Below are 26328 nucleotides of genomic sequence, written 5' to 3' on the forward strand. Positions count from 1 at the left end.
GATCTGCAATGGATAGCAGCATTTATTATTACTGACATTGGAAAGCTCATTCCTTCTAAAAAATTGGAGTGAGTCAAAGGAGACTAAGTTTCTCAGTTTTTTTTTTTAATTACATTCAGCTGAAGTCAAAATTATTTAGCTAGAATGTCATTATCTTCATGCCATAGCTTAAAATGTTTAGACAAAAATAAAATAAAAAGACAAAGGGAGAAAAAAAACCTGGCAACGGGACAAGTTTTGAGAATGGTTTTAAAGAAGTCATTGTATTCAGTTGGCCTGGCAGGCTACTGTAAACACCAGGAGATGTAAGAAGGAAATCAGACCCATTGTGGGTCAATGAAATGCATGTCTTTTCAACCAAACAGATGGCTATCTGCCTAACAGAGCTGACTCCTGTTCCTCTCTGCCCAGTCATTTCCTTTACAGCCTTTACAGAGTGTCTGTAAGAACCACCCACTCTGGTGTTTCTCAGGATTATAGGTTTTTAGGTCAAACAGAAACCCCGGGGAACCGCCTGAAAAAGACAAATGCAGGCAGCTCCATTCTGCCCAGGCTGGATGACGTGGCCTCCACTGTTGTTTGTCGCGGAGGCTGCGGAGCCCAAATGTGTGTGCATCTCTCCCTGTGCACCCCTCAGCTGCCAGGAGCACTCGTTATTCTGGCGAAGAGATCAGATCTGAAGTCGCTCGTGTACCAGAACTTTCTCTGCTGGCCTAAAGGCTCTGCCCGGCATCCCAAGGCGACCTTGCCCACTACTCCGTTCATCTCGGAAGCTTGAGCAGTGGGCCCGCCACACTTGTTTTCGTTTTCTTTCTCATCATCAAGCAGCTCAACTATGGGTGAGACGCAGGAGCCTCTGGCCATGACCGTGCATCTCCTGGCCAACTCTGGGCATGGCTCGTTTTTGCAGCAGACTCTAGATCAGCTTCTGGACTTCATTTGCCCGGAAGTCCGTCTCTTCCTGGTGTCGGAGAGGGTCAGCCCAGTGAGATACTATGACAGGCACCCTCCGAAGCGGTCCCGCTTCCCAGGGATGTCTGTTTTACTCTTCCTTCACGAAAGCCTCGGAGAGGAGCGGCTGTTTCGTGTTCTGGACTCCCTGCAGCGATCGCCCTGGCAGTGCTACCCGACCCAGGATGCACAGGGGAGGCTGCGTCCCTACCTCCTTGACAACCAGGAGTTCTACAGCCTGGACAACCAGATGCCTGTCTGGGGTGTGAGGCAGGTGCACTGCGGGGCTGAGATCCTGCGGGTGACACTCTACTGCAGTTTTGATAACTATGAGGATGCCATCAGACTCTATGAGATGATCCTGCAGAAAGAGGCCACACTGCAAAAGAGCAACTTCTGTTTCTTCGAGCTCTATGCCACAGAGAGCTTTGCTCTGCAGCTCTCCCTGAAGCAGCTGCCCCTGGGAATCTCGGTGGACCCAAAAGAATCCTCAGTGCTGCAGTTCAAGGTTCAGGAGATTGGCCAGTTAGTGCCTCTGCTACCCAACCCGTGCGTTCCCATCAGCAGCACCAGGTGGCAAACTCAGGATTATGATGGCAACAAGATTCTGCTTCAGGTATTTCTTTTTCATCTGTATGACCTTTTACATCTGCATGGGCGTAGAGATGATGTGACCTACTGCTGTCAACAATGGCTGCACATTGGAATTCTTGGGGAACTTTGAAAAATTGCCAAGGTGTGGCTGCACCCCAGGCCAGTTAGACCGGAATCTCTGGGAGGCACTCAGATGATTTAAAAAAAAAAAAAAAGCCTCCTTGGATGATGTAGTAGGGTTGAGAGTCACTGGTCTAGTAAAATGTTCTCATTGACAGATGAGAAAGCTCAATCTTGGTGAACTTGAACTTGGTATTAGAATCAGCCAGTGTCATCTTTTTTCAGAATTTGCCTTTGCTGGGCTGATCAACTTCATGCAAATCCTCTGTCCCCCTTTCAGACGCAGAAATATCCTAGACTCCTGCCACTTGACTTAAGGAAATGGAGGTCATGTTTATGTTTGGGGTTGTTAGGTTTGCAGTCCTCTGGACTAAATTTTTAAGCATCTTGTACATGTCAAATTTTATTAAAGCTCAAGTTAGGTGACTAGAACTCCTTCAAGACAAAATATTGAAATAAAAGTTCACTTTTGTAACCATGCTATTGAGAACAAACACTGTGGGTGAATATTTAATTCTGACAGCTGCCCGTGTTGTCTTTTATGGTGCATTATGTGGTAGCTGAGCCTTGCCATTCATTACTCATGTAATACTGTACCTCAGTTTCTTCATTAGCTCAATGAACATAATGGTGGCATCTCTCTGAAGTACAGGTTGCTGTCCACACTAAATTACCTTACACTTACAAAGAGTATCATGAAGATAGTGCCCAAAACTAAATTTAAAAAATAGTCTTTACTTTTATTTATTTGAAAGACAGACAGAGACAAGGAGAAAGACACAGAGAGATCTTCCATCCACTGGTTCATTCCCTAAATGCCAGGCTGAAGCCAGAAGTTGGCAACTAAATCCCAGTCTTTCACTTAGACATCAGGAAACCAAGTACCTGATTTATCACTGCTGCCCGCAAGGGTTTATATGAACAGTACCCTGGAACTGGGAGTGGAGCCAGGACTAGAACCCAGGCACTCCAAGATGAGATGTAGGCATCCCAAAGGGCATTTTAACTGCTGTGTCAAATATTTGCCTCCTAGAACTCAATTTTAGCTATCACTGTCCATATGCTAATTATTTTAGATGGATATTATTTAATCTTTCTAACAACCTAAGAAGTCACTGTTTTCTCCATTTTCCATTAGGAAACTAAGGTAGAGAGGGGTTTAGTCTCTTGTCTGAGGTACAGATAGGTGGTATTTGTCAGGCTCCAAAGTCCATGTGGTTAACCATTGCAGTCCAGTGCTCCATGCATGCATGTGCGTGTGAATGTGCAGGCACAGGGATGTCCACAATGCTCACAGCAAAATATTCTATGGCTTCTGCCCTTGAGGGATGGTCAGAACCTCCTTTGAAGACAATCGTGTAAAATACTAACAGGCTGCAACAGCTGTCTTTCTCTTGAGTTAATCTTGTTGTCATTACTTTGACTCTTCGCTAATAAAACATGAATCATATGGATTTTATGTTAAATGCTTTCTAAATTATTTGCCTTGTTTACATAAAGTGGACATTTCATAGGTCCCTAATTCCCAGGTGTCTAAAAATTCTCTTTTAGACTTAGTCAATCTTGCTGTCAAAAATTAATTTGTGTGTGTGTGTGTGTGTGTGGCAGGGGGACACATTCTTAATTGTTCCTGTTTTGAAGACTAACCTATTTTCCTTTCATAACCACAGTCTATACAGTAAGTATCGCATGTGGGTTCAGGGGCCTAGAGACTTGGGCCATCTTTTGCTGTTGGATTGGAAGTAGAACAGTTAGGACTCTAATGGTGCCCACATGGGATGCTGACTTTGCAGGTGGTAGCTTAACCCATCATGCCACAATGCCAGCCCCTCGTTGCCCAAATATTTGTTGAATGCCTGCATTGGGCTATCTTCTCCACTGATAATTTTAATTCTGCTGCCTTAATTTTTAGTGGACGCAAACATATATTGGATTTCTTGTTTTTCTTCCTCTTGTTAGCAATCCCCCTGCTTTCTGACCTTCCTGTGGATTTGGCACTGCCATAGTGGTGGTGTCAGTGTGTGAGGGAAGGTGGGATGTGTAAGGAAAAGGGGTGTAGAACAGAAAGGAGACAGTTACAAACTCACAGCCAGAACAAATTTATTCAGGGAAAATAAATTCGCAGAGGTGAGTGATCAACTTCCAGTTTGCACACAGACTGAATATATGTCCAAGGGCCCAGCCCACTGAGGACTTTTTATATCTTAGGGTGGGCTAGGGGTCTGGAGGTGGGGTGCGGGATGATAGATGGAGGTGAGTTTCTCCATACAGGTTTTTCAAGTTTCATACCTGGAAAAGAATGTGGGGTGCGGTGGGGAATAACACAGTGTGTGAGAGTGAATTGGTGTCTTGACAGGATGCAGGGATAAGAAGTAAATTTGAATTTCACAGGATGCAGGGGTAAAGCGCAAATTCCGATTTTATCTATTTTAAAGCAAAGAGCTAGAATGGCTGAGTTTCATGTCCTTATTCCATCAGGAAGGATGATAAGTCTTGTCTACTTTTCAACCCCCTGCAACTTAAACACTGCCTTCCATTAAATAAGCTATTTTGTCAAGTCAAATCATGCTGTATCTCTAGTCAGATACTACCTGTTCTTAGCTTTCCACAGTGAGCCCTATTGTCCAAAGTCACGTTCTTTGTGCTTTTATATAGATTTTCCAGTTGTCCACAGTTGCATTCTTTCCACCTTTTCTAGATCTCTCCCAAATTTACTATACTTATGGTCCCTTTTCCTTGGTTTACCACTGTCACCCATCTCTTGCACACCTCTGATCTGGGCAGACTAAGTGTCAAATCGTGACTTTGGTGTGAGGCTTCTGGCAGACTCTGAATTCCAGGGCAATGACTTAGAATTGGTGATCTTATTCAGCTTGATGTGTCATGGGGGAAACTTTGCAAACTAAAGAGATAACACGTCCCTGGAGGCTGTTTAAAAGGCTCCAGCAAAGACTACGTGCCTTGATCCTGTGGGAGATGAGACAGTCATGCCATCATTAACCTTCAACTAGATGTGCTGTGTCTGATCACATGGCCCTTCTGACCTAATGAGGCGTGGACACATCCAGTGCCTGAAGTACCAGGAGGCCTGTGATCAATGTGATGGTAGGGCTGCAGCCAGCAACTTGGAATGTAGGGAAGGGAAAGGTTAAACTGACCAAAGTTATTTAAGAGAGTTACCTGCAGGACGTGTGACTTGGAAGATGATCTGCAAGCAGAGATTAGGGGCTGACAGTTCAAATGAGTTTAGAACAATTTTTGGTCCACTCAGAATGTGTGTGGGAAGGTGTAAACTAGGATCCAAAGAGAGTCATTTCTTTAGAGAAGAGGCAGACATGATGATGCCTGTAACATATAATTTAGGACAGTAACTCTGGTACCATCAAATGGGATAGATTGGGAGGAGACTGTACTGACCACTTCAGAAGTCCCTTTAGTCCAATCCAAGGTGAGAAATATTTTTAAATCCAGAGCTCACAGGATAGACTTGACAAAATTTGGCAATGAATTAGAGAATGAAGAAGTAGGTGGTGACAGTGAGTCTGGACAAGCTGAGTTTGAGATGCTTGTAGGTCATTCAGGTGAGGACATTCCACAGTCAAGTGGCCACTAGGGCTGGAATTCAGAGAAGGGGTTGGGCTAGGGACATAAGTTGTTGGAAACCTTAGAAGTGGTGGTTATCAAGGAAGAGTGTAGAGTGAGAAAAGATGAAGAGTGGGCTTAAAAATTGTCCATACTTCAAGGAAGGGAAGAAGGAAGAAGAACCAGTGAGGGAAACCAAGAAGGAGCAACCCGAGAACAGGTGGGAAAGATCTTGGCATCACACAAGCTGATATGTCACTTGGCAACAAGCAGCGCTGAGGATGTGGCTTCTCAGGTATTCTAGAGCAGGTTCCGCAGTTTCTTCTGTACTGGCCTCCTCGCCAGGCCACCGGTGGCTGGTTGTGTTGCCATTGACACTTGACGGGCTGCAGGGTCCTGGGATCCTCACTGTAACTGATGTCACACTCGTGCTGGGCTTATGGGAAAGTCCCCATGACACCACTCAGACCATCTGGTAGTTTTTAGCAAGATTATTCTGAAGAGTTGAAGATAGAGAGCAAAATAGTCCAAAGAATTCTGTATGAGAATAACTTAGAAGCACTTCTAGATATTACCATTCTGTGAGCTCCCAGGCCAAGGTATGATCTTGAGGTTCTTTCTGGATCTCCTCCATGTCTTCCCCACACCCATCTACAGGAGTTCTCCAGGCCAAACTCATGGAGTGGAGAAGGAAGGTCCTCTCTCATCCTCTATTAGAAACAACTCCCATGTCTTCTTCCTAAGTTGACTGAATGGGAATGTTGACAGTTGTCCCCATCCTTCACCTGCAGTAGTGATATTCTGTACTTGGGATGCAAGTGGGATAGATTAATTGCAGGAGCACATGAGCCCAACATCAGCATGATCTGGGTAGCCAGTATCAACAGATGTAGTTGTCAGCCATCCATGCTGGTGGCTTTCTCTAACTTACTCTTCTGAATGAACTAGAACTCTTGCCTGAGTGTCATTCTTGCAGTCCCTGGGCTTCATGTCTTATAATCAGCACCCAAGTTAAAATGGAAATAGTTCTCCAAGACGCAGACATGTGGGAGAAAGTCATGTGTTTTTGAAAAAGATTCTATTCTACATATACACTCCTCTTTCTGTTGCATAATTGGAACCCATTCCTCTAGATTAATGCTGTCCTCTAACACTTTCTGTGATGATGAAAATAGTCGATATCTGGGCTGGAGCTATGGCGCAGCAGGTTAAAGCCCAGGCCTGAAGCGCCAGCATCCCACCCCTGGCCTGAAGCGCCGGTTCTAGTCCCAGCTGCTCTTCTTCCCATCTAGTTCTCTGCTATTGCCTGGGATAGCAGTAGAAGATGGCCCAAGTCCTTGGGCCACTGCACCCATGTTGGAGACGCTGAAGAAGCCCCTGGCTCCTGGCTTTGGGTCAGTGCAGCTCCAGCTGTTGTGACCATCTGGGGAGTGAACCAGTGGATGGAAGACCTCTCTCTCTGTCTCTGCCTCTCTCTTTAACTCTTTCAAATAAATAAGATAAATCTTCAAAAAAAAAAAAAAAAAAAAAGGAAAAGAAAATAGTTGGCCGGTGCCGCGGCTCACTAGGCTAATCCTCCGCCTTGCGGCGCCGGCACACCGGGTTCTAGGCCCAGTCGGGGCCCCGGATTCTGTCCTGGTTTCCCCTTTTCCAGGCCAGCTCTCTGCTATGGCCTGGGAGTGCAGTGGAGGATGACCCAAGTGCTTGGGCCCTGCACCCCATGGGAGACCAGGAGAAGCACCTGGCTCCTGCCTTCGGATCAGCGCGATGCGCCGGCTACAGAGCGCCGGCCGCGGCGGCCATTGGAGGGTGAACCAACGGCAAAGGAAGACCTTTCTCTCTGTCTCTCTCTCTCACTGTCCACTCTGCCTGTCAAAAATATTAAAAAAAAGAAAAAGAAAATTGTCAATATCTGCATAATGCAATATGGTGGGCATTGGCCACTACATTTACTGAGCATTAGAAATGTGCCTACTGAGACTGAGAACAGATTATTAGTTTTGTTTAATTTTAATAATTTGCACTTAAATATCCTCCAGTGGTCAGTGGTCATTGCATTGAACAGACCAAGCTAGTTCATTTTTTTTTCCCCCACAGGCAGAGTAGATAGTGAGAAAGAGAGACAGAGAAAAAGGTCTTCCTTTTTGCTGTTGGTTCACCCTCCAATGGCCGCCACGGCTGGCGCGCTGTGGCGGGTACACCGCGCTGATCCGAAGGCAGGAGCCAGGTGCTTATCCTGGTCTCCTATGGGGTACAGGGTCCAAGCACTTGGGCCATCCTCCACTGCACTCCCTGGCCACAGCAGAGAGCTGGCCTGGAAGAGGGGCAACTGGGACAGAATCCGGCGCCCCGACCGGGACTAGAACCCAGTGTGCCGGCGCCGCAAGGTGGAGGATTAGCCTAGTGAGCTGCGGCGCCGGCCTCTGGTTCATTTCTAAGGTCTCTTGCAACTTGAAGCTTCTATAACCTTACTGTGTATGTCTTCTTCACTGGCAAAACTTCATCTCTTAAAGGTGGTTCTTAATTATGTTTTTGGAAACAATTTCAAAGATATTTAGCATTAATTTTTTGGAATATGGTAGATGGATTAAGCAATTTTTAATACAATATTTTAAGAACCTAAGAAGTGTATCTCAGACTCTGAGGCTGATTTTTCTATACTAACTCTGATACTGGCCAGGTTTTAAAACATCAGTTATTTTTAGAGCTTTCTTTCTTCAGAACCCCTACATCCAATGAGTCCCCAGCTGGTCCAGTTTTCCTCTGGGGTCATTTCTTTTCCTACTTCCTTCTATAAGCCCATATAACTTCAAGTGTGCAGTATTATTATGGTGTTCTAACTCTTCTAGCTCTTCACCATGGCTTCAGGCATCTGCTTGATCCTACTCATCACTGTCAAAATACATTTCTAAATGTCTGCAGTATTTATGTTCTTTTCAATTCGATAACAAAAAAGTGAGCAAATAAAGTTAAAACTCCCTTGCCTGGCTTTTAAGGATTTTCATAGTCAGGCTGTATCAAACAGCTTCCTTTGCAATTTCATTCTTTGACTATCACTACCTTCTTGTCCTTTTGTTCTGCCAAGAACTCTGAACTCACTCCTCCACCTATGCTTTTTTTAAAAATTATTTTTAATTTTGCTATTATTCTGAAATACAGATGATAAAACTTTATTATTTCCACCTTAAAAATGTTCAAGAAGCCTTCCTTGTTTTTCAAAATTGTGGCAAAATATTGATAACATTAAATTTTCTCTTCCTTGTTTTTAAAGTGTTCATTCACAGTGTTATTCAACCACCATCATTGTCCATTATCAGAGCTTTCTCTTCTATCCAAATAGAAACTTTCTTACCTATTAAACAAAGCTCCCCATTCTCCTCCCTGATCCCCAGCCTCTGGTCTCTTTAATTCTGCTTTGTATTTATACATTTGCCTATTATAAGTCCCTCATATAATAGAATCATACAATATTTGTAAGCTTCTTATCCCACTTAGTACGTTTTCAAGATTCATCAGTGTTGTAGACTTTATCAGAACTCTACCCCTTTTAATGGCTGAATAATAATCCATTGTGTGTTCATCTGCACCATGTATTGCCTGAGATGTTCTTTGTCCAGGGTTATCTTTCATTTCCTCCTCAGTTATCTACTTTCAAGGTTCTGGTCCAATTGCACTTCCTTATTGAAACTTTCTGTGAAACTCCAGGGCCCATGAACTTCCGTGCCTAACTACAACATTTTATACCTAAATCTTTGTAACACGTACTTTATTATATATCCTCCTGCTCTTGTGTCATATAATTTGGGAGTTTGTGATTTTCTCTATTTTTTCCCCCTTATTTTTTATTTCATTTGTAAGTTTGATTACATTTTAACAGATTCAGTATGATTTGTATATACAAGTCTAAGAACATAATGATATTCCCTCCCTCCCTCACTCTCTCCTTCCCATCCACCCTCCTTCCTTCTTCCTTTCTTTCAGTCTTTTTTTTTTTTAGTTTTTGAGATAACATGTTTTAAATTTACATTGCAGTAAAAAGGCTTAATAATTCACCAAATAACAAGTTTAACAAGTAAAAAGCAAAAAGGCTGTAGTTTAGTGGGAATATAGATAATCACTATAAACAATAATTGAATGGAAAAATGATCTCTATTTTCAGCATTTCATATAAATGTTTATTTCCAGTAGAGTACTGAGTAGACAGCTGCTTCTGAAACATTTGTTGGTGGGGGGATGGGGAGGTGGGATTCCAAGATGGCAGAATGGGGAAAAACATACTATACTAGGCTAGGGATAAATAGTTAAAAAAAAAAAAAAGTAGGACGTGCACTCTCAGGGGAGAATTAGAGAGAAAACCATAGTGGAAATTATATGGAAGGAAGAGGAATGCCATAGAGATGTGTGGAATGTGTGAATGCACAGCGTGAACCCAAGGACAGCACATGACTCCTGCAGCCAAAGCAGAGAGCAGTTTGAAGATGCAAGTGAGACCAGATTGCAGCAACCCATGCTGATTTAGCTGGAGGGAGAGCATGGTGTGAGTTCAGACTGGAGCCCTAGAGGCTAGTGGGTACCCATGGACTTAGTGGAAGTAAAAGGGGCACGTTTCTCTCACCCCACCCTCCCAACAAAGGCACCCAATGCCCAGCTGAGAGAGGGTGGGTGCCATTCTGGGCTTGGGCAGCAGCTTGTGTATAATTGCTCTCTCACCTTAGGAGCCCTTGTGTGCTGGCACAGAAACTGCCTGAGACAGGACACCATCTTATGGGAGGTGCTGGTGGTAGCAGTGGGAGAGGGAAGCATTTGTCCAGTGGCTCCTGTATATGCTTGTGATCCAGAGATTCTAGTGGAGGGAAAAATATGTGGTCCCCACTGACTTTGAGCCTTGTTAGAGGACTCACAGGGGGTTGGGCACCCAAGTAGGACTGTGAGGCATCCCCAGCCTTACAACATACCACAGGCTCTGGACCTAAACCACCTAGGTAGAGTACCCATGGAAGGCTGGCTTGGGGAACATCTGCCTCTCTGTGGACAAGACAGGCTGGTGGGTCAAAGTGGATACTCTGCACCCAATAACTGTGGGATCCTTGTGTGTTGAGACTGTGGAGGCTCTGTGGCTGCACAAGAGGGAGCAGGGTATAGCTGGGTTTCTGGGCAGTTGCTGTGTGAAGCTCCACATGCTTGGAGCTACCTGGTTGCTGGGGCAGGTGATTGCAGTGAGATCAGTGTTTGGAGTAAGGACTGTGCAGGTCATTTGTGCAGTTCGTGCAGAGATGCAGATGAGTTGCACCCCCTGGGGGCCAACACCCAGGCGTTGCTCACCTGGGAAGAAAGGAAGTGAGGGTGCAATTATACCAACAGAGGTAACTATCCCGCTCTTCTGTTAACAAGAAGAGATCTAAATGCCTACCTTGGGCGTCACCCTGGATACTTGCCTACACTGGAGGACTGACCAGAGCTCCCTAGCCACACCCAGCACACGCCTCTTGGTATTCACTGAAAGCCACAGAGATCTATTTCAAAGATAATAGACACCAGAGGAAAAAACCAACAACCATCTCCACAAATGCCTAAAAATAAAAGCAGAAATTTAATAAACAAGAATAAGGAAGACAACATTACCACTTCCCCCAAAGGAACACAACAGCATTTCAATATTAGAATGTGAAGATGAAAAGATTGATGAAATGTCAGAAATGGAATTCAAAAGATTAATCATAGGATTACTCAAAAGCAATCAGAAGCAAATCCACAAATTAAAGAAAACCATACATGACATGAGTGAAAATTTTCCCCATGAAATTCTAAAGAGAAATCAAAATGAAATATTAGAAATGAAGAATTTAATACTTAAATAAGAAATGTAGCAGAAAGCCTTAACAACAGACTTGGTGAGGCAGAAGAAATTCTGAGCTAGAAGCCAAATCTTTGGGAATTACTCTGTCAGACCAAAAAAAAAAAAAATTGGAAGAAAAAATTAGAAAAATTAAAAACAGTGTTAACGATTTATGGTATATTATCAAATGACCCATATATGGATCTTAGGAGTTCCTGAAGGTGTGGAAAGAAAGAGTGGGCTACAGGCTGGTGGCATAGCTCACTAGGCTAATCCTCTGCCTGTGGTGCCAGTACTCTGGGTTCTAGTCCCAGTTGGGGCGCCGGTTCTGTCCCGGTTGCTCCTCTTCCAGTCCAGCTCTCTGCTGTGGCCCAGGAAGGCAGTGGAGGATGGCCCAGGTGCTAGGGCCCTGTACCTGTGTAGGAGACTAGGAGGAAGCACCTGGCTCCTGGCCTCTGATCAGCACGGCATGCCGGCCGTGGCAGCCATTTGGGGGGTGAACCAATGGAAGGAAGACCTTTCTCTCTGTCTTTCTCTCACTGTCGAACTCTGCCTGTCAAAAAAAAAAAAAAAAAAAAAAAAAAAAAAAAAAAAAAAAAAAAAGGAGAGAGAGAGAGAGTGGGCTACAAAGCCTATTTAGTGAAATAATTACAGAAAACTTCCCCAACTTGATTAAAGAAAGACATCCAAGTACAGGAAACACACAGAACTCCTAATAGACATGACCAGAAAAGATCTTCCCAATTGAATACATTGTAGTCAAAATTTCCACAGTAAAACATAAAAAAAAGATTCTAAAATGTGCATGAAACGCCAGATTACTTTCAGAGGAACTCCAACTAGACTCATAGCTGACTTCTCATCAGAAACTCTAAAGGCTAGGAGAGGATGGAGTCCAAATATTAAAAGAAAAAACCTGTCAACCCAGAATAATGTGCCCTGCAAAGCTCTCATTTGTGAAAAAAAAGTGAAATAAAGACCTTCCATAACAAACAGAAATTGAATTTGTCACCACTCATTCAGCCTTACAAAAGATGCTTAACGATGTGCTACACACAGAGAGACAGAAAGATAGCTGTCATTATGAAAGAATGTGAAGGCAGAAAATCTCCCAGTAAAAGTACAAAGGAAATCCAAAGCAAACAATAGGAATATTCATGGGAAAGTTGCAGGGCCAAATTGTTACTTATCAATAGTCACCTTGAATGTAAACGGCCTCAACTCTCCGATTAAAAGACACAGATTGGCTGAATGGATTAAAAAACAAGACCCATCTATTTCCTGCCTACAAGAGAACATCTCACCAACAAAGATACATGCAGGCTGAAAATAAAAGGATGGAAAAAATTATTCCATGCTAATGGAAAACAAAAAAGAGAAGGTGTAGCCATGCTAAAATCAGACAAAAATAGACTTTAACACAAAAACTGATAAAAGAGACAAAGAAGGGTACTATGCAATGATTAAGGGATCAATTCAACAGGAAGATGTGACTGTAATAAATGTATATGCACCCAAGTACAGGAAACCTGGCTATTTAAAAGAAATATTAATGGATCTAAATGGAGACATAGACTCCAATGATGAGTAATGGGGGATTTCAGCGCTCCACTTTCATCAATTGACAGATCAGCTAGACAGAAAATCAACAAAGAAATAACAGAGCTAATTGACACTATGGACCAAATGGACCTGACTGATATTTACAGAAGTTTTTCACCCTGCTGTTGCAGAAGCCATGTTCTTCATATCAGTGGATGAAACTTTCTCTAAGATAGATAATATGCTAATCCATAAAGCAGAGATAATACCATGCATCTTCTCTGATCACAATGGAATGAAGCTGGAAATAAACAATTCAAGAATCTCTAGATCATATGCAAACACATGGAGACTGAAAAACATGCTCCTGAGTGAACAGTGGGTCATAGAAAAAAAATCTAAAGAGAAATCAAAAATTCTGGAAATGAATGAAGATGACAACATATCATAGCAAAAACTTATGGGATACAACAAAAGAAGTATTAAGAGGGAAGTTTAGGCCAGCGCCAAGGCTCCATAGGCTAATCCTCAGCCTGCAGCACTGGCACTCCAGGTTCTAGTCCCGGTTGGGGTGCTGGATTCTGTCCCAGTTGCTCCTCTTCCAGTCCAGCTCTCTGCTGTGGCCCAGGAGTGCAGTGGAAGTTGGCCCAAGTGGTTGGTCCCTGCACCTGCATGGGAGACCAGGAGGAAGCACCTGGCTTCTGGCTTCGGATCAGCATGGTGCACTGGCTGCAGCAGCCATTAGGGGGTGAACCAACAGAAAAGGAAGACCTTTCTCTCTGTCTCTCTCACTGTCCACTCTGCCTGTCAAAAAAAAAAAAGATTGGTGCCTACATGAAGGAATTGGAAAAGCACCAAGTAAATGAACTATCAGTGCATCTCAAGGACTTAGAAAAACTGCAGCAAATCCAACCCAAATTTAGTAGGAAGAAAGAAATAAGTAAATTAGAGAAAGAATAGAAAAAATTGAAACCAAAAAATCAATACAAAGATCAATGAAATAAAGAGCTGGTTTTTTGAAAAAATGAACAGAACTGATACACCATTGACCCAATTAACCAAGAGAGAGAGAGAGAGAGGACCCAAATTAATAAAATTAGAGAGGAAAAAGGGAATGTAATAGCAGATACCATAGAAATGAAAAGAATAATCAGGAATTACTACAAAAGCTGGAAGCTGTATGCCAACAAATTGGGAAACTTAGGAGAAATGGATAGATTCCTGTACACATAAAATCTACCAAAATTGAGTCATGAAGACATAGAAAACCTAAACAGACCAATCACCAAAACAGAGCTTGAATCAGTAATTAAAACCCTCCCAACAAATAAAAGCCCAGGACCAGATGGCTTCACTGCTGAATTCTATCAGACTTTTAAAGAACTAATTTCAATTCTTCTCAAGCTATTGAAAATAATCGAGGGAGAGATTCCTCCTAAACTCCTTCTATGAAGCCTGCATCACCTTAATTTCTAAACCAGAAAAAGATAAAATGGAGAAAGAGACTAGACCAATGTCTCTGATGAACATAGATGCCAATATCTTCAATAAAATATTAATTGATTGAATCCAACAACACATCAGAAAGATCATTCACCTGGACCAAATGGGATTTTTTTAAAAAGATATTTTATTTATTTAAAAAAAAAGAGTTACAAGTTACAGAGAGAGGTAGAGATAGAGAGAGAGGTCTTCCATCTGCTGGTTCATTCCCAGATGGCTGCCATGGTCAGAGCTGCACCAATCTGAAGCCAGGAGCTGGGAGTTTCCTCCAGGTCTCCCACATGGGTGCATGGGCCCAGTGACTTGGGCCATCCTCCACTGCTATCTTGGGCCACAGCAGAGAGCTGGATCGGGAGAGGAGCATCCGGGACTAGAACCAGTGCCCATATGGAATGCTGGCACTTCAGGCCAGGGCTTTAACCTGCTGCACCATAGTACCGGCCCCTGACCAAGTGGAATTTATCCCCGGTATGCAGGGATGGTTCAACACTCGTAAATCAATACATGTGATTTATCACATTAACAAACTGAAGACCAAACACCATTATCTCAATAGATGCAGAGAAAGCATTTAGTAAAATACAATATCCTTTCATGATGAAAACTTTAAGCAAATTGGGTAGAAAAGGAACATTCATCAACCCATTAAAGGCAATTTATAACAAACACAAGAATAGCATGTTACTGAATATGGAAAAGTTGGAAACATTCCCCCTTCAGATCTGGAATCAAAACAAGAATGCCCACTCTCACCATTGCTATTCAATATAGGCCTGGAAATTTTAGCCAGAGCCATTAGGCAAGAAAAAGAAATCAATGGGATACAAATTGAGGAGGAAGTTGAGCTATCCCTATTTGCAGATGACATGATTCTATATAGATGGGATCCAAGATACTCCACTGAGAGACTATTGGAACACATAAAAAAAGTTCAATAAGTGGCAGGATACAAAATTAACTTACAAACATCAATAACCATTGTATATACAGAGAATTTCATGGCTGAGAAAAAATTTTAAGATCAATCCCATTCACAATAGCTACAAGAAGAATTAAATACCTTATAATAAATTTCACCAAGGATGTTGGAGATCTCTATGATTAAAATTACAAATCATTAAAGAAAGAAATTGAAGAAGACTTTAAAGATTGGAAAAGTCTTTCATGTTCATAGATTGGAAGGTTCAGTATCAGAAAAATGTCTATAGTACTGAAAGTAATTTACAGATTCAATGCTATCCCAATCAAAATACCAACAACATTTTTCTCAGAGCTGGAAAAAATGATGCTAAAATTCATATGGAATCACAAAAGACCCCAAATAGCTAAAGCAATCTTACATTAAAAAAAAAGCCAGATGCATCACAATACCAGATTTCAAGACACACTACAGGGCAATTGTCATCAAACCAGCATGGTACTGGCACAAAAACAGACCTGTAGCCTAATGGAGCAGAATAGAAACTCCAAAATTTAGTCCACACATCTACAACCAACTTATCTTTGACAAAGAAACTAAAATCAATCCCTGGAGCAAGGACAGTCTCTTTAACAAATGACACTGGGAAAACTGGATCTTCCAGTGCAAAAATATGAAACTAGACCCTGACATTACACCCTATACAACAATCCACTCAAAATGGGTCAATGACCTAAATATATAATCAAATTATTAGAGAACATTGGGGAAACTCTGCAAGACATTGGAATAGCAAAGACTTGTTGGAAATACCCCAGAAGCACAGACAATCAAAACCAAAATTAACAAATTGGTTTACTGCAAGCGGAGAAGCTCTTGCACTGCAAAAGAATCACTCAACAAACTGAAGAGTCAACCAACAGAATGGGAGAAAATACTTGAAACTTCACAACTGATAAAGGGATAATATCCAGAATCTATAAGGAGCCCAAGAAATTCCACAATAAAACAGATAATCCAGTTAAGAAATGGGCTAAGGACTTGAACAGCCATTTTTCAAGAGAGGAAATTCAAATGGCCAATAGACACTTGAGAAAATGCTCAGGATCACTAGCCATCAGGGAACTGCAAATCAAAACCACCATGAAGTTTCACTTCACCCCAGTTAGAATGGCTCTCATGCAGAAATCCACAAACAACAGATTCTGGTGAGGATGTGAGGAAAAAGCTACCCTAATCCCCTTTTGGTGGGAATGTAAACTGGTCCAGCTAATGTGGAAGACAGTATGGAGAAACCACAGAAGCCTGAATACAGAGCCACTACATGATTCCCCATCCCACTCCTGGGAATTTACCCAAACAAAAAGAAATCCACATATAAAAGAGTTATCTGTACCTCAATGTTCATAGCAGCTCAATTCACAAAGCTAAAATATGGAATCAACCCAGATGTCTATCAACAGATGACTACATAAAGAAATTATGGGATATATGCACAATGGAATACTACTTAATGGAATTTTGTCTTTGCAACAAATGGATGCAACTGGAAACCATTATACTTAGTGAGATAAACCAGTCCCAAAAAGACAGATATCATATGCTTTCCCTGATCTGGGGTAACTAATAGAGTACCTAAAATGTAATATATTAGAGTGAAATGGACATTTTGAGATTTGATAATTGTTTACAGCCCTTGTCTGTTGAGAAACAATGTTTTTTTCTTCCTACTATTTGTTGAACTCTTCACTTAATGTAGGGTTAATTTTATGATGATTAATAAACTGAAAGTAAATCTTTGTTAAAATTAAGAATGGGAATTGGAGAGGAAAAAGGAAGAAGGTTGGAGTGTAGGCAAGTGAGAAGGTAGGGTGGGAAGTACCACTATGTTCCTTAATCTGTATATATGAAATACATGAAACTTGTATAACTTAAATAAAATTATAAAAAAGAAAGCATTTGGGGAGGGAGTCAGTAGATAGAGGATCTCTGTCTGTCCCTTTGTCTTTCAAAAGAAAAAATGATAATAACTCAATAAATTTTTAAAAGCATAAAAAGATAAAGGTATTTGGCAGGATATGTAATATATCACCATGTTAGCATCAGATATCTCTGAGTGGTGAGACAGGAATGATTTTAATCTTTTTTTTATGTATGTGTAATAAAGCATTTACAGCCAAGGCGAGGTTGGCAGGTTTCCAGTGACTGTAGTGCAGATAGAATATGTATCAGCACCTGACATCAAAGATGGAACTGGAATGACAGGAATACCAACATTCTGTGAGGAATGGAAGGGCTCACAATCTTTTCAACAATATAGCAAATAAATGAAGGATGCTGCTGAACGCAAGGAAAAAAAGGATTTGTTGATTGATTGACAAGGAAATAATTTATTGTCTTTAAAATAGGTTTATTCTTGGCTGGCACCGCAGCTCAATAGACTAATCCTCCACCTGCAGTGCCGGCACCCCGGTTCTAGTCCTGGTTGGGGTGCCGGATTCTGTCCTGGTTGCTCCTCTTCCAGTCCAGCTCTCTGCTGTGACCAGGGAGTGCAGTGGAGGATGGCCCAAGTCCTTGGGCCCTGCACCTGCATGGGAGACCAGGAGGGGCACCTGGCTCCTGGCTTCGGATCAGCGTGGTGCATCAGCCGCAGCGGCCATTGTTGGGGTGAACCAACGGAAAAAAGGGAGACCTTTCTCTCTGTCTCTCTCTCTCACTGTCCACTCTGCCTGTCAAAAAATAAAAAAAAAATATAATAGGTTATTCTCTTTATTCTCTAGAACAACTTGGCATAAGCAAGCATTGTTTCATTTATCATCATAAATTTAGATATTTTCATCGTTATGTTCTTCGTTAGCCATTAAAAATAAAAGAACATGGTAGTTTATTTTCTTTTTGTCTGGTATTTCTTGAGGGATTTTTTCTTTCATTCTGAGTTTCCTAGATGTACTTATTCAGAACCTATTATCCTCCCATTTCTCTCGTTTCCTTCTCACTCTCCACCTCCACCCTCTTCATACTCCACACAGCCTTAGTACACACACACACACACACACACGAATTTCTTTTTTCTTTTTAAGATTTATTTATTTATTTGAGAGTTAGAGCTACACAGAGAGAGTAGAGGCATAGAGAGAGAGAGAGATCTTCCATCCGCTGGTTCACTCCCTAATTGGCTGCAACAGCCGGAGCTGCGCTGATCCGAAGCCAGGAGCTAGGAGCTTCTTCCGGGTCCCCCACATGGTTGCAGGGGCCCAAGGTCCCGGGCCATTCTCCACTGTTTTCCCAGGCCACAGCAGAGAGCCAGAAGGTAAGTGGAGCAGCCGGGTCTCGAACCGGTGCCCATATGGATGCCGGCGCTTCAGGCATTAACCCACTGCACCACAGCGCCGGCCCCACGCTCACAAATTTCAAAAATGGAAAAGTGATATTAAAGGATAAATTTATGTTAGTGCAAACTGTTTTGAATCCATGCATAGTTTTCTTACATTACGCATTTTCTATGAAATTTTTGAACACCCCTCAAATGCAGATTTCAAACCTTTTTGCATCAAAATAAACATGTTCAATTCCATTTTTTCCATCAACTTTTTAAAGTTCCCTCCTATGAGTATCCCCACTTCTTTTTTTTTTTTTTTAACTTTTATTTAATGAATATACGTTTCCAAAGTACGAATAATGGATTACTATGGCTTCCCCCCCATACTGTCCCACCCACAACCCTCCCCTTTCCCACTCCCTCTCCCCTTCCATTCACATCAAGATTCATTTTCGATTATCTTAATATACAGAAGATCAGCTTAGTATACATTAAGTATGGATTTCAACAGTTTGCTCCCACACAGAAACATAAAGTGAAAAATAATAGATGATTTTTTTTAATGATGATGAAATCAGATCAGACCTATTGTCATGTTTAATCCCAGTGAGAGTCAAGTTGGGAGTTGATAGTTTCTTTTCTTTTTTTTTTTTACAGAGGATCAGTTTAGTATGCATTAAGTAAAGATTTCAACAGTTTGCACCCCCATAGAAACACAAAGTGAAATATATTATTTGAGTACTCATTATAGCATTAAATCTCAATGCACAGCACATTAAGGACAGAGATCCTACATGAGGAGTAAGTGCACAGTGACTCCTGTTGTTGACTTTACCAATTGACACTCCTGTCTATGGCATCAGTAATCTCCCTATGCTCCAGTCATGAGTTTCCAAGGCTATGGAAGCCCCTTGAGTTCTCCGACTCTTATCTTGTTTAGACAAGGTCATAGTCAAAGTGGAGGTTCTCTCCTCCCTTCAGAGAAAGGTACCTCCTTCTTTGAAGACCTGTTCTTTCCACTGAGATCTCACTCACAGAGATCTTTTGCCAGAGTGTCTTGGCTTTCCATGCCTGAAATACTCTCATGGGCTTTTCAGCCAGATCTGAATGCCTTTAGGGCTGATTCTGAGGCCAGAGTGCTATTTAGGGCATCTGCCATTCTATGAGTCTGCTGAGTATCTCACTTCCCATGTTGGATCACTCTCCCCTTTATTTATTCTATCGGTTAGTGTTAGCAGGTATATCCCCACTTCTTTTCTCTCACTCAGTAGTGTAGTTTGTGCCACACTGAAAGAGGCACTGCTAGGGAGGTACCCGCTGCCATGCAATAGCCGGCTGACATCACTGGTTTTGGTCAATCAATTCAAGTTAGTACCTTTCCAAAAATCTGTTAAATGTGAAAGACTGGTTTCAGCGCCTAAGAATCTGGGGGTTTCTTATTATTGACATGAATTTGTTCCATGCAATCATTTTCCCCCCATTGCTGTCAAAATCTTTTCCTATCATGTAAGAATTACTTTCGGTAAAAAAACAATATTATTTTCCCTTCATGTTGTGAGTCTGTCCCTTGATAGCTTAATTGTTTTCCAGTGATATATTTCCTCTTGTTTTCCAACAATTTAGATTCATAAATCTGTGACAAATGATCATCTTGCTCATCGTGATAATTGCTAATATTCCCTGATCTTGAAAAACATAGATGTCAATCTGTAGCATTTTACAAATATTTCTTAGAAAGGTGACCTCTAAATGAATAGAATTCCTACAAATGTATTTGATGTTTTTTGGCAAAATAAGCTTTATTATCCTCAAGGGATTCATCTCAATCACCAAGCATTGTGTTTCTCCTGGAAATTCTTTATTCCAGCTGCATGCAACTGCATTTCTGTGTTAATAATGTAGCACTTACTTTTACCATTTGCTTTAAGGATCTTAGACTGCCTTTTTTAATTTTATTTATTTATTTTTTAAAAGAGATTTATTTATTTATTTGAAAGGCAGAGTTACAGAGGGGCAGAGGCAGAGAGAGAGAGGTCCTCCATCTGCTGGCTCACTCCCCAGATGGCTGCAGCAGGGAGCTGGGCTGATCCCACATGGGTGCAGGGGTCCAAGCACTTGGGCCATCCACCACTGCCTTCCCAGGCCGCAACAGAGAGCTGGATTGGAGGTGGAGCAGCCGAGACTCAAACCGGCGCCCATGTGGGATGCCGGCACCTCAGGCAGTGGCTTTATCTGCTACACCACAGCACTGGTCCTTTCTCTTTTTAAGGGGTTGACATGCCCCTCTCTTAAGAAGACTATAGAAATGTCCAGCCATAATAATAAAAGTCACTTTGGGTTTTCTTAATAAGACTTTTTGTCTACCAAATGTAATCAGGTGCGTAAGTTTATAGAGGCTATGTTTTCATTCATTTCTATGAACAAATGTTTGTATTTCATTAAATGTTAAGTTTTATGTATTTATTCAATTGTTTCTTAATGATTGCTAGTATATTAGGCACTACGCTAGCTACCAGACACACAATGATGAAGATGTATACAATCGCTGCTGTGCCAGATGCTCAAATCCAGGGGAAGTTAGAGAGGAGCAAAATAGCCATGTGCAAAACAGTGTGGTGAGAGCTAAGATATGGGAAATACAGGGAGTACAGTAAGAACTAGCAATCATATCTTTTATGATGATGATAACCATCACATACACAGCACCACCATGTCCCAGGCACTGTTACCATTTACTGTTTGCCACAACCCTAGTGTTTTGATACTTATTGTCATCTTTCATAGATGAGGAAATTGAGGCATGGAAATACTCATATTAAGTAACTTGTCTAGAGTTCTACAGCCAGTTAGTGGCAGAGTTAATACTTACAGGCTGGGGCTGGCGCTGTGGCGTAGAGGGTAAAGCTGCCACCTGAAGTGCTAGCATCCCATATAGATGCCGGTTTGAGTCCTGGCTGCTCCACTTCTGATCAGCTCTCTGCTATGGTCTGGGAAAGCAGTAGAAGATTTGCCCAAGTCCTTGGGCCCCTGCACTTGCTTGAGAGACCCGGAAGAAGCTCCTGGCTTCAGATCGGTGCAGTTCCAGCCTTTGGGTCCAACTGGGGAGTGAACCAGCAGATGGAAAACCTCTCTGTCTCTCTCTCTCTGCCTCTCTGTAGATATGCCTCTCAAATAGATAAATAAATCTTTAAAAAATGCTTACAGGCATCTACCTGTTGGGTTGGGTGATATGGAGAAGTTGGGTGATATGAAGTTTCCAAGAAGAAATTATGTCTAAGTTTTGAGCTGACTGTGGGTAGTTTTAAGGAAACAGAGTAAGAAGAGATCTATCCCAATTCGATGGAATATTATAGACAAACCCTGTCATTAGGAAAAAGCAAGTCATGTTCAAGTAATTGAAAGTTCAATTTTGCTATGTGGGGGTTGCAAGAGAGAAAGTGATAAATTATTGGACTGGAGTAGGATAGGTCAGGAGGATGGGATTGGCCATCTGTATTATATTTAAAGGCAGAATTTCTTTTGAAAAAGCACTAATTAATTAATTAAATGATTGATTTGGAAGGCAGAGTGACAGATAAAGATCTTTCATCTGCCAATTCACTCCTCAATGTCCACTACAAACTTGGGCAGAAGCCAGGATCTAGGTCTCCCACTTGTGTGGTGAGGACCCAGATAGTTGAGCCATTATCTGCTGCCTCCCAGGGTGTGCACTAGCAGGAAGCTGGAATTAGGAGTGGCATTGAGACTCAAACCCGGGTACTTGGATATGAGATGTGGATACCTCAAGTGATGTTATAATTACTGGTCCAAATGCCCACTGAGACTGGACCATATTAAAGAGCTTAGGTTTTATCTTAAGAAGAGCAGGGAGTCATTGAGGCAGGATGGTGACATGAATGAGTAAAATGGCAGAAAATGAATAATGCCATGTTGGACTCACCAAAAATGCAGGAGGTGATCAATTCACAGCACAACCTGGTTATTGCCCCTGTGCACAGGTGAAGCTGCAGGTGTGTATGGCACTAATAAACAGAGAGTTGGTGTTTTCTTGCATTAGACTATCTGATGCAAGAGGGAGGGGCAGATTATGCCATCAAAGGCTTCAGGATAGGTCAAAAGGCTTGAGACAGCCACTGTGGTGAATGGAGAGGTTGCTAAGAAAACGGAACAGTAGCACTAACCTGGTCAAAGGTGGACACTGCACACTCCTGGCAGCACGAACCTTTACAGCCATGTTCTTTTCCTCAGTATCATGGGCACCAATTTGGAAAATGTGGGTAGGCAGATGGATCCAGGGCTGAGAGCTTCCAAGAGACGTTAGAACACAATGGGAATAGTGCAGGCAATTTGGAGGTCTTTGGCAAGGATGTGACCAAAATGATAGTCTTTGAACTCAAATTGGCTATGGAAGCAGTGAAGACAGGAGGAGGTAGAGGGAGAAATCAGGGAGTGGAGGTGTTGTGCTGAAAAGCTATTGTAATGAGATAACTGAGTGCTTGAGCAGGTGGCCTGAGAGTGCTTATGGCGCTGAGAGGTGGAGCATTTTAAGGTAGACAAGGTCCAGTGAAGGGGACATGGAGGGACTCCAGAGGCTTACGAGGATACTTTCCAGCTGCCCGGAGATGTCCAAGCTCTAGTTGTGGCTTCAGGACTAATCTCATTCTGATCTGAGATTGATTTAGGTGGCAAGTAGCAAACTACTCAAGCTTCTCTTTCTGTTCGTACTTACAGCAAATGAAATGAGAGCCCCAGAGTTGAATGTATGGATCTTTATCTCCAGAGTGGATGCTCTAATGCTGACCCTGAATGATTTCTTGATATGGAAATAACCATGCCTGTTTACGTTTCTAGAAGAAAAAGATTTCACTGACTCAAAGTCAGGGTGCCGGATTGTGTCCTGGTTGCCCCTCTTCCAGGCCAGCTCTCTGTTGTGGCCAGGGAGTGCAGTGGAGGATGGCCCAAGTGCTTGGGCCCTGCACCTCATGGGAGACCAGGAGAAGCACCTGGCTCCTGGCTTCGGATCAGTGCGATGCGCCAGTGCAGTGCGCTGGCCGCGGCGGCCATTGGAGGGTGAACCAACGGCAAAGGAAGACCTTTCTCTCTGTCTCTCTCTCTCACTGTCCACTCTGCCTGTCAAAAGAAAAAAAAAAAGGTGGAAAACAATAAAGCAATGTCAGGTGGTTCACTAACAGGCAACAATGACAGTTCACTCCTTTGAGGGACTCATGGATTTTTTTTCTCCAGGGGATAGGAGATCCCAGCCTCTATTTGGGAAATAAACTGCCCCCTTCTAGTTTGGAAAGGATAAACAAACAGCTTTCTTTGGAGAGTGAGACTTTGGGGATGGGGGAAGCCTTTATGTTTTACTTTATATACTTGAACAATTGAATGATTTTTATAGTGAACAATTACCACTTTTATATACAGGTCGAGCTTCCCTAATCCAAAATTCAAATATTTAAAATGCCCCCAAATCTGAAACTTTTTGAACCATGATGTGGTGCCACAATTGGAAAATTCTATGTCCCACCTCATGTGACAGATTGCAGACAAAACACAGGTGCACTAAACATAATGTCTAAAATTGCCTTCAGACTATGTGTACAAGGTGTGTATGAAGTGTAAATAAATTTTATGTTTAGACTTGGAACTCTTTACCAAAATATTCCATTAGGTGTATTTAAGTAGTCTAAAATTTGAAAAACATCCCCAAGTCTAAAATACTGCTTGTCCCAAGAATTTTGGATAGGGGATACTCAACCTGGCACAAGACATTTTTATTAAACATTAGGAAATAGAGGGAAGGAAGGGTGAAGGAAGGCAAGAAAACAAGAAGGAGGGGAGGGGGGATTGGGGCAGAGAGAGAGAGAGAGAGAGAAGGATAGCAGAGTGAAAGTAGGCAGAAATATGGACAGAGATGTGGGGCAGGAGGTCAGCTGTGTGTGGTGATGAGCAGCCCACAAGACCACAAGATGATAACTCCAAGCACACCTTTCCTGACCCCATGACGGTGGTTCTCAAACTCTGCCGCACATTAGAATCACTGAGAGATTAAAAAATTCTTAATGTCCATGTCACAATCCAGGCTAATGGTATTGGAATAATCGGGGGAGAGACCTGGGCACCAGTATGTGTGGGGGAGAGGGATGAGGAGGATTTAACAGTTCTTGATGATTCCAAAGTGCAGCAAAATTTGGGGAGATACCTTTTTGCTACGAATTTCCACAAGGGGCACATCTTGTGGTGCAGCACTCATTTTCTCATCAGCATCCCCACCAGAGTTTCTGATGCTGACAAGAGTTCTCCTTAACACAGGTCGAAGCATCGTGCTCAGGTGTGGCCCCAGAGAAGTGTGTCTGTGTTGGGGGAGTGGGGTCAGATGTGTGCAGCTCTCTAGAGAACTGGCTTGGTCCAGAGGGAGTATTTAGAGATTCTAGTGGTTTTCAAACTATGTTCTGAAAAGATCTAGGGACCCAGGGATGGGACATCAGCTGCCACAATGGGAGGGAGATGGGAAGAATTAAGGGAGGCCCATAAGCAGGGCTACCTCTGTGCTTAAGCCCCTTGCACAGCTCTAATTAGATGGTTTTGTATTTGGGGATTCCACATAAGATGTTGTTTTGAAAAAAGTTCTTATGATATAAATAGAAAGAGATAGGTAGATAGATAGATAGATAGATAGATAGATAAATGATAGATAGGGCATGAGAATCATTGATCTAAAGCATTTGTTTGCCAATTAGGCTCTGAGATCTAAGAATGGCTTTTCATTTTTAATTGGGTGGGAAAAACTATGATACATGAAAATTACATGAGATTAGAAATTCAGGATTCATAAATAGTTTTACTGAAACACAGCTATCCATTCATTTATGAATTGTCTATGGCTATTTCATGTTTTATGCAAAGTTGAGAAGATGTAATGAAGACCATCTGGCCAGCAAAGCTCAGATATTTATTAATAAACCTTCACAAAGAATATTTGCTGAGTTCTAAAAGAAGCAACAGAAGGCCCTGTGTTGTTGCTGTTTTGTTTTTGCAGTTTGGTAATAGTCACATCACCATTTCATATCAGAGAATATTGAGAGGAGAACATATATAAGTGAAATACAGACAGAGGATGTGTGTGCATATGGCTATTTCCTCATTTCTACATCTGTTTTCTGACTATCCTGATTTCTGTTTTCTTAGCCTGTGAAATAGAAATAAAACACTTATTCTTCCACTCTTTAGATAGACTTTGTTTTCTGAAGGAGTATTAGGTTCACTGCCCAGTTAAATAGGAAGTACACACAGTTCCATATATCCCTTGACCCTGTATACACACAACCTCCCTGTCAACAACCCTCCTTAGAGAGATGCATTGATTGTCACAGATGAACCTGCATGGACACATCATTACCACCCAGAGTCCACAGTTGGCCCCAAGGGTTTACTCTTTGTGTTGTGCATTCTATGGGTTTTGACAAATGTACAATGACATGGACCTGTCATTAAGTGCTGGCAAATCCTCTGAGCTCTGCCTGTTTGTCACATCCTCCCCTCATCCACACCCCAGCACTTAGGTTTTTATTCTCTCCATGGTTTTGCCTTTTCTGGGATGTCATAGCATTGGAATCATACAGTCTGTAGCCTTATCAGATTGACTTATTTTATTTAATAATATGCATTTGAAGATTTAAAGATTTTTTTTGTACCATTCTTTGGGATATTTGATTAAGGACTGGGCCAAGCAAGACAGGAACATGGTTACTGATTTTCAAGGGCTGTTAACAACATAGAGAGAGTTATCCTTTCTAGAAATCTTCTTGGGAAGAGTATGGTGCGAAGACTAAGACATGGAGCTCCCAAGACTCCCAGAATGAAAAAGTATCATGCAAGGAGAGTGTGGTCACCTGCAGGGCAGGTGTTTGCTGAGTGAGGCCTGAAATTCTGGAAGCACAGAGTGACTGTTATGGGACA

At 42.1% G+C, this 26328-nt stretch overlaps 1 protein-coding gene across 4 annotated transcripts in view; it reads left to right on the forward strand.

The window, feature by feature from the left end:
- The first annotated feature begins 375 nt into the window (after positions 1-375).
- Positions 376-26328, forward strand: part of FAM124B (family with sequence similarity 124 member B) — a 186545-nt gene continuing 160592 nt past the window's right edge. For 2 of the 4 annotated variants that reach the window (XR_517161.5, XM_002712505.6), the window contains exon 1: positions 376-1567. Coding sequence is in view for 3 of the 4 variants with exons in the window: in XM_002712505.6 (XP_002712551.4) it covers positions 836-1567 (732 nt within the window). In the remaining variant the exon portion in view is untranslated. The remainder of the gene's footprint in view (positions 1568-26328) is intronic. The other 2 variants (XM_089328964.1, XM_089328965.1) reach the window with 2 other exon arrangements.

The sequence above is a fragment of the Oryctolagus cuniculus genome, chromosome 3 (genome assembly GCF_051225735.1).
Source record: "Oryctolagus cuniculus isolate XC-2025 breed Fujian yellow rabbit chromosome 3, ASM5122573v1, whole genome shotgun sequence".
Classification (NCBI taxonomy): domain Eukaryota; kingdom Metazoa; phylum Chordata; class Mammalia; order Lagomorpha; family Leporidae; genus Oryctolagus; species Oryctolagus cuniculus.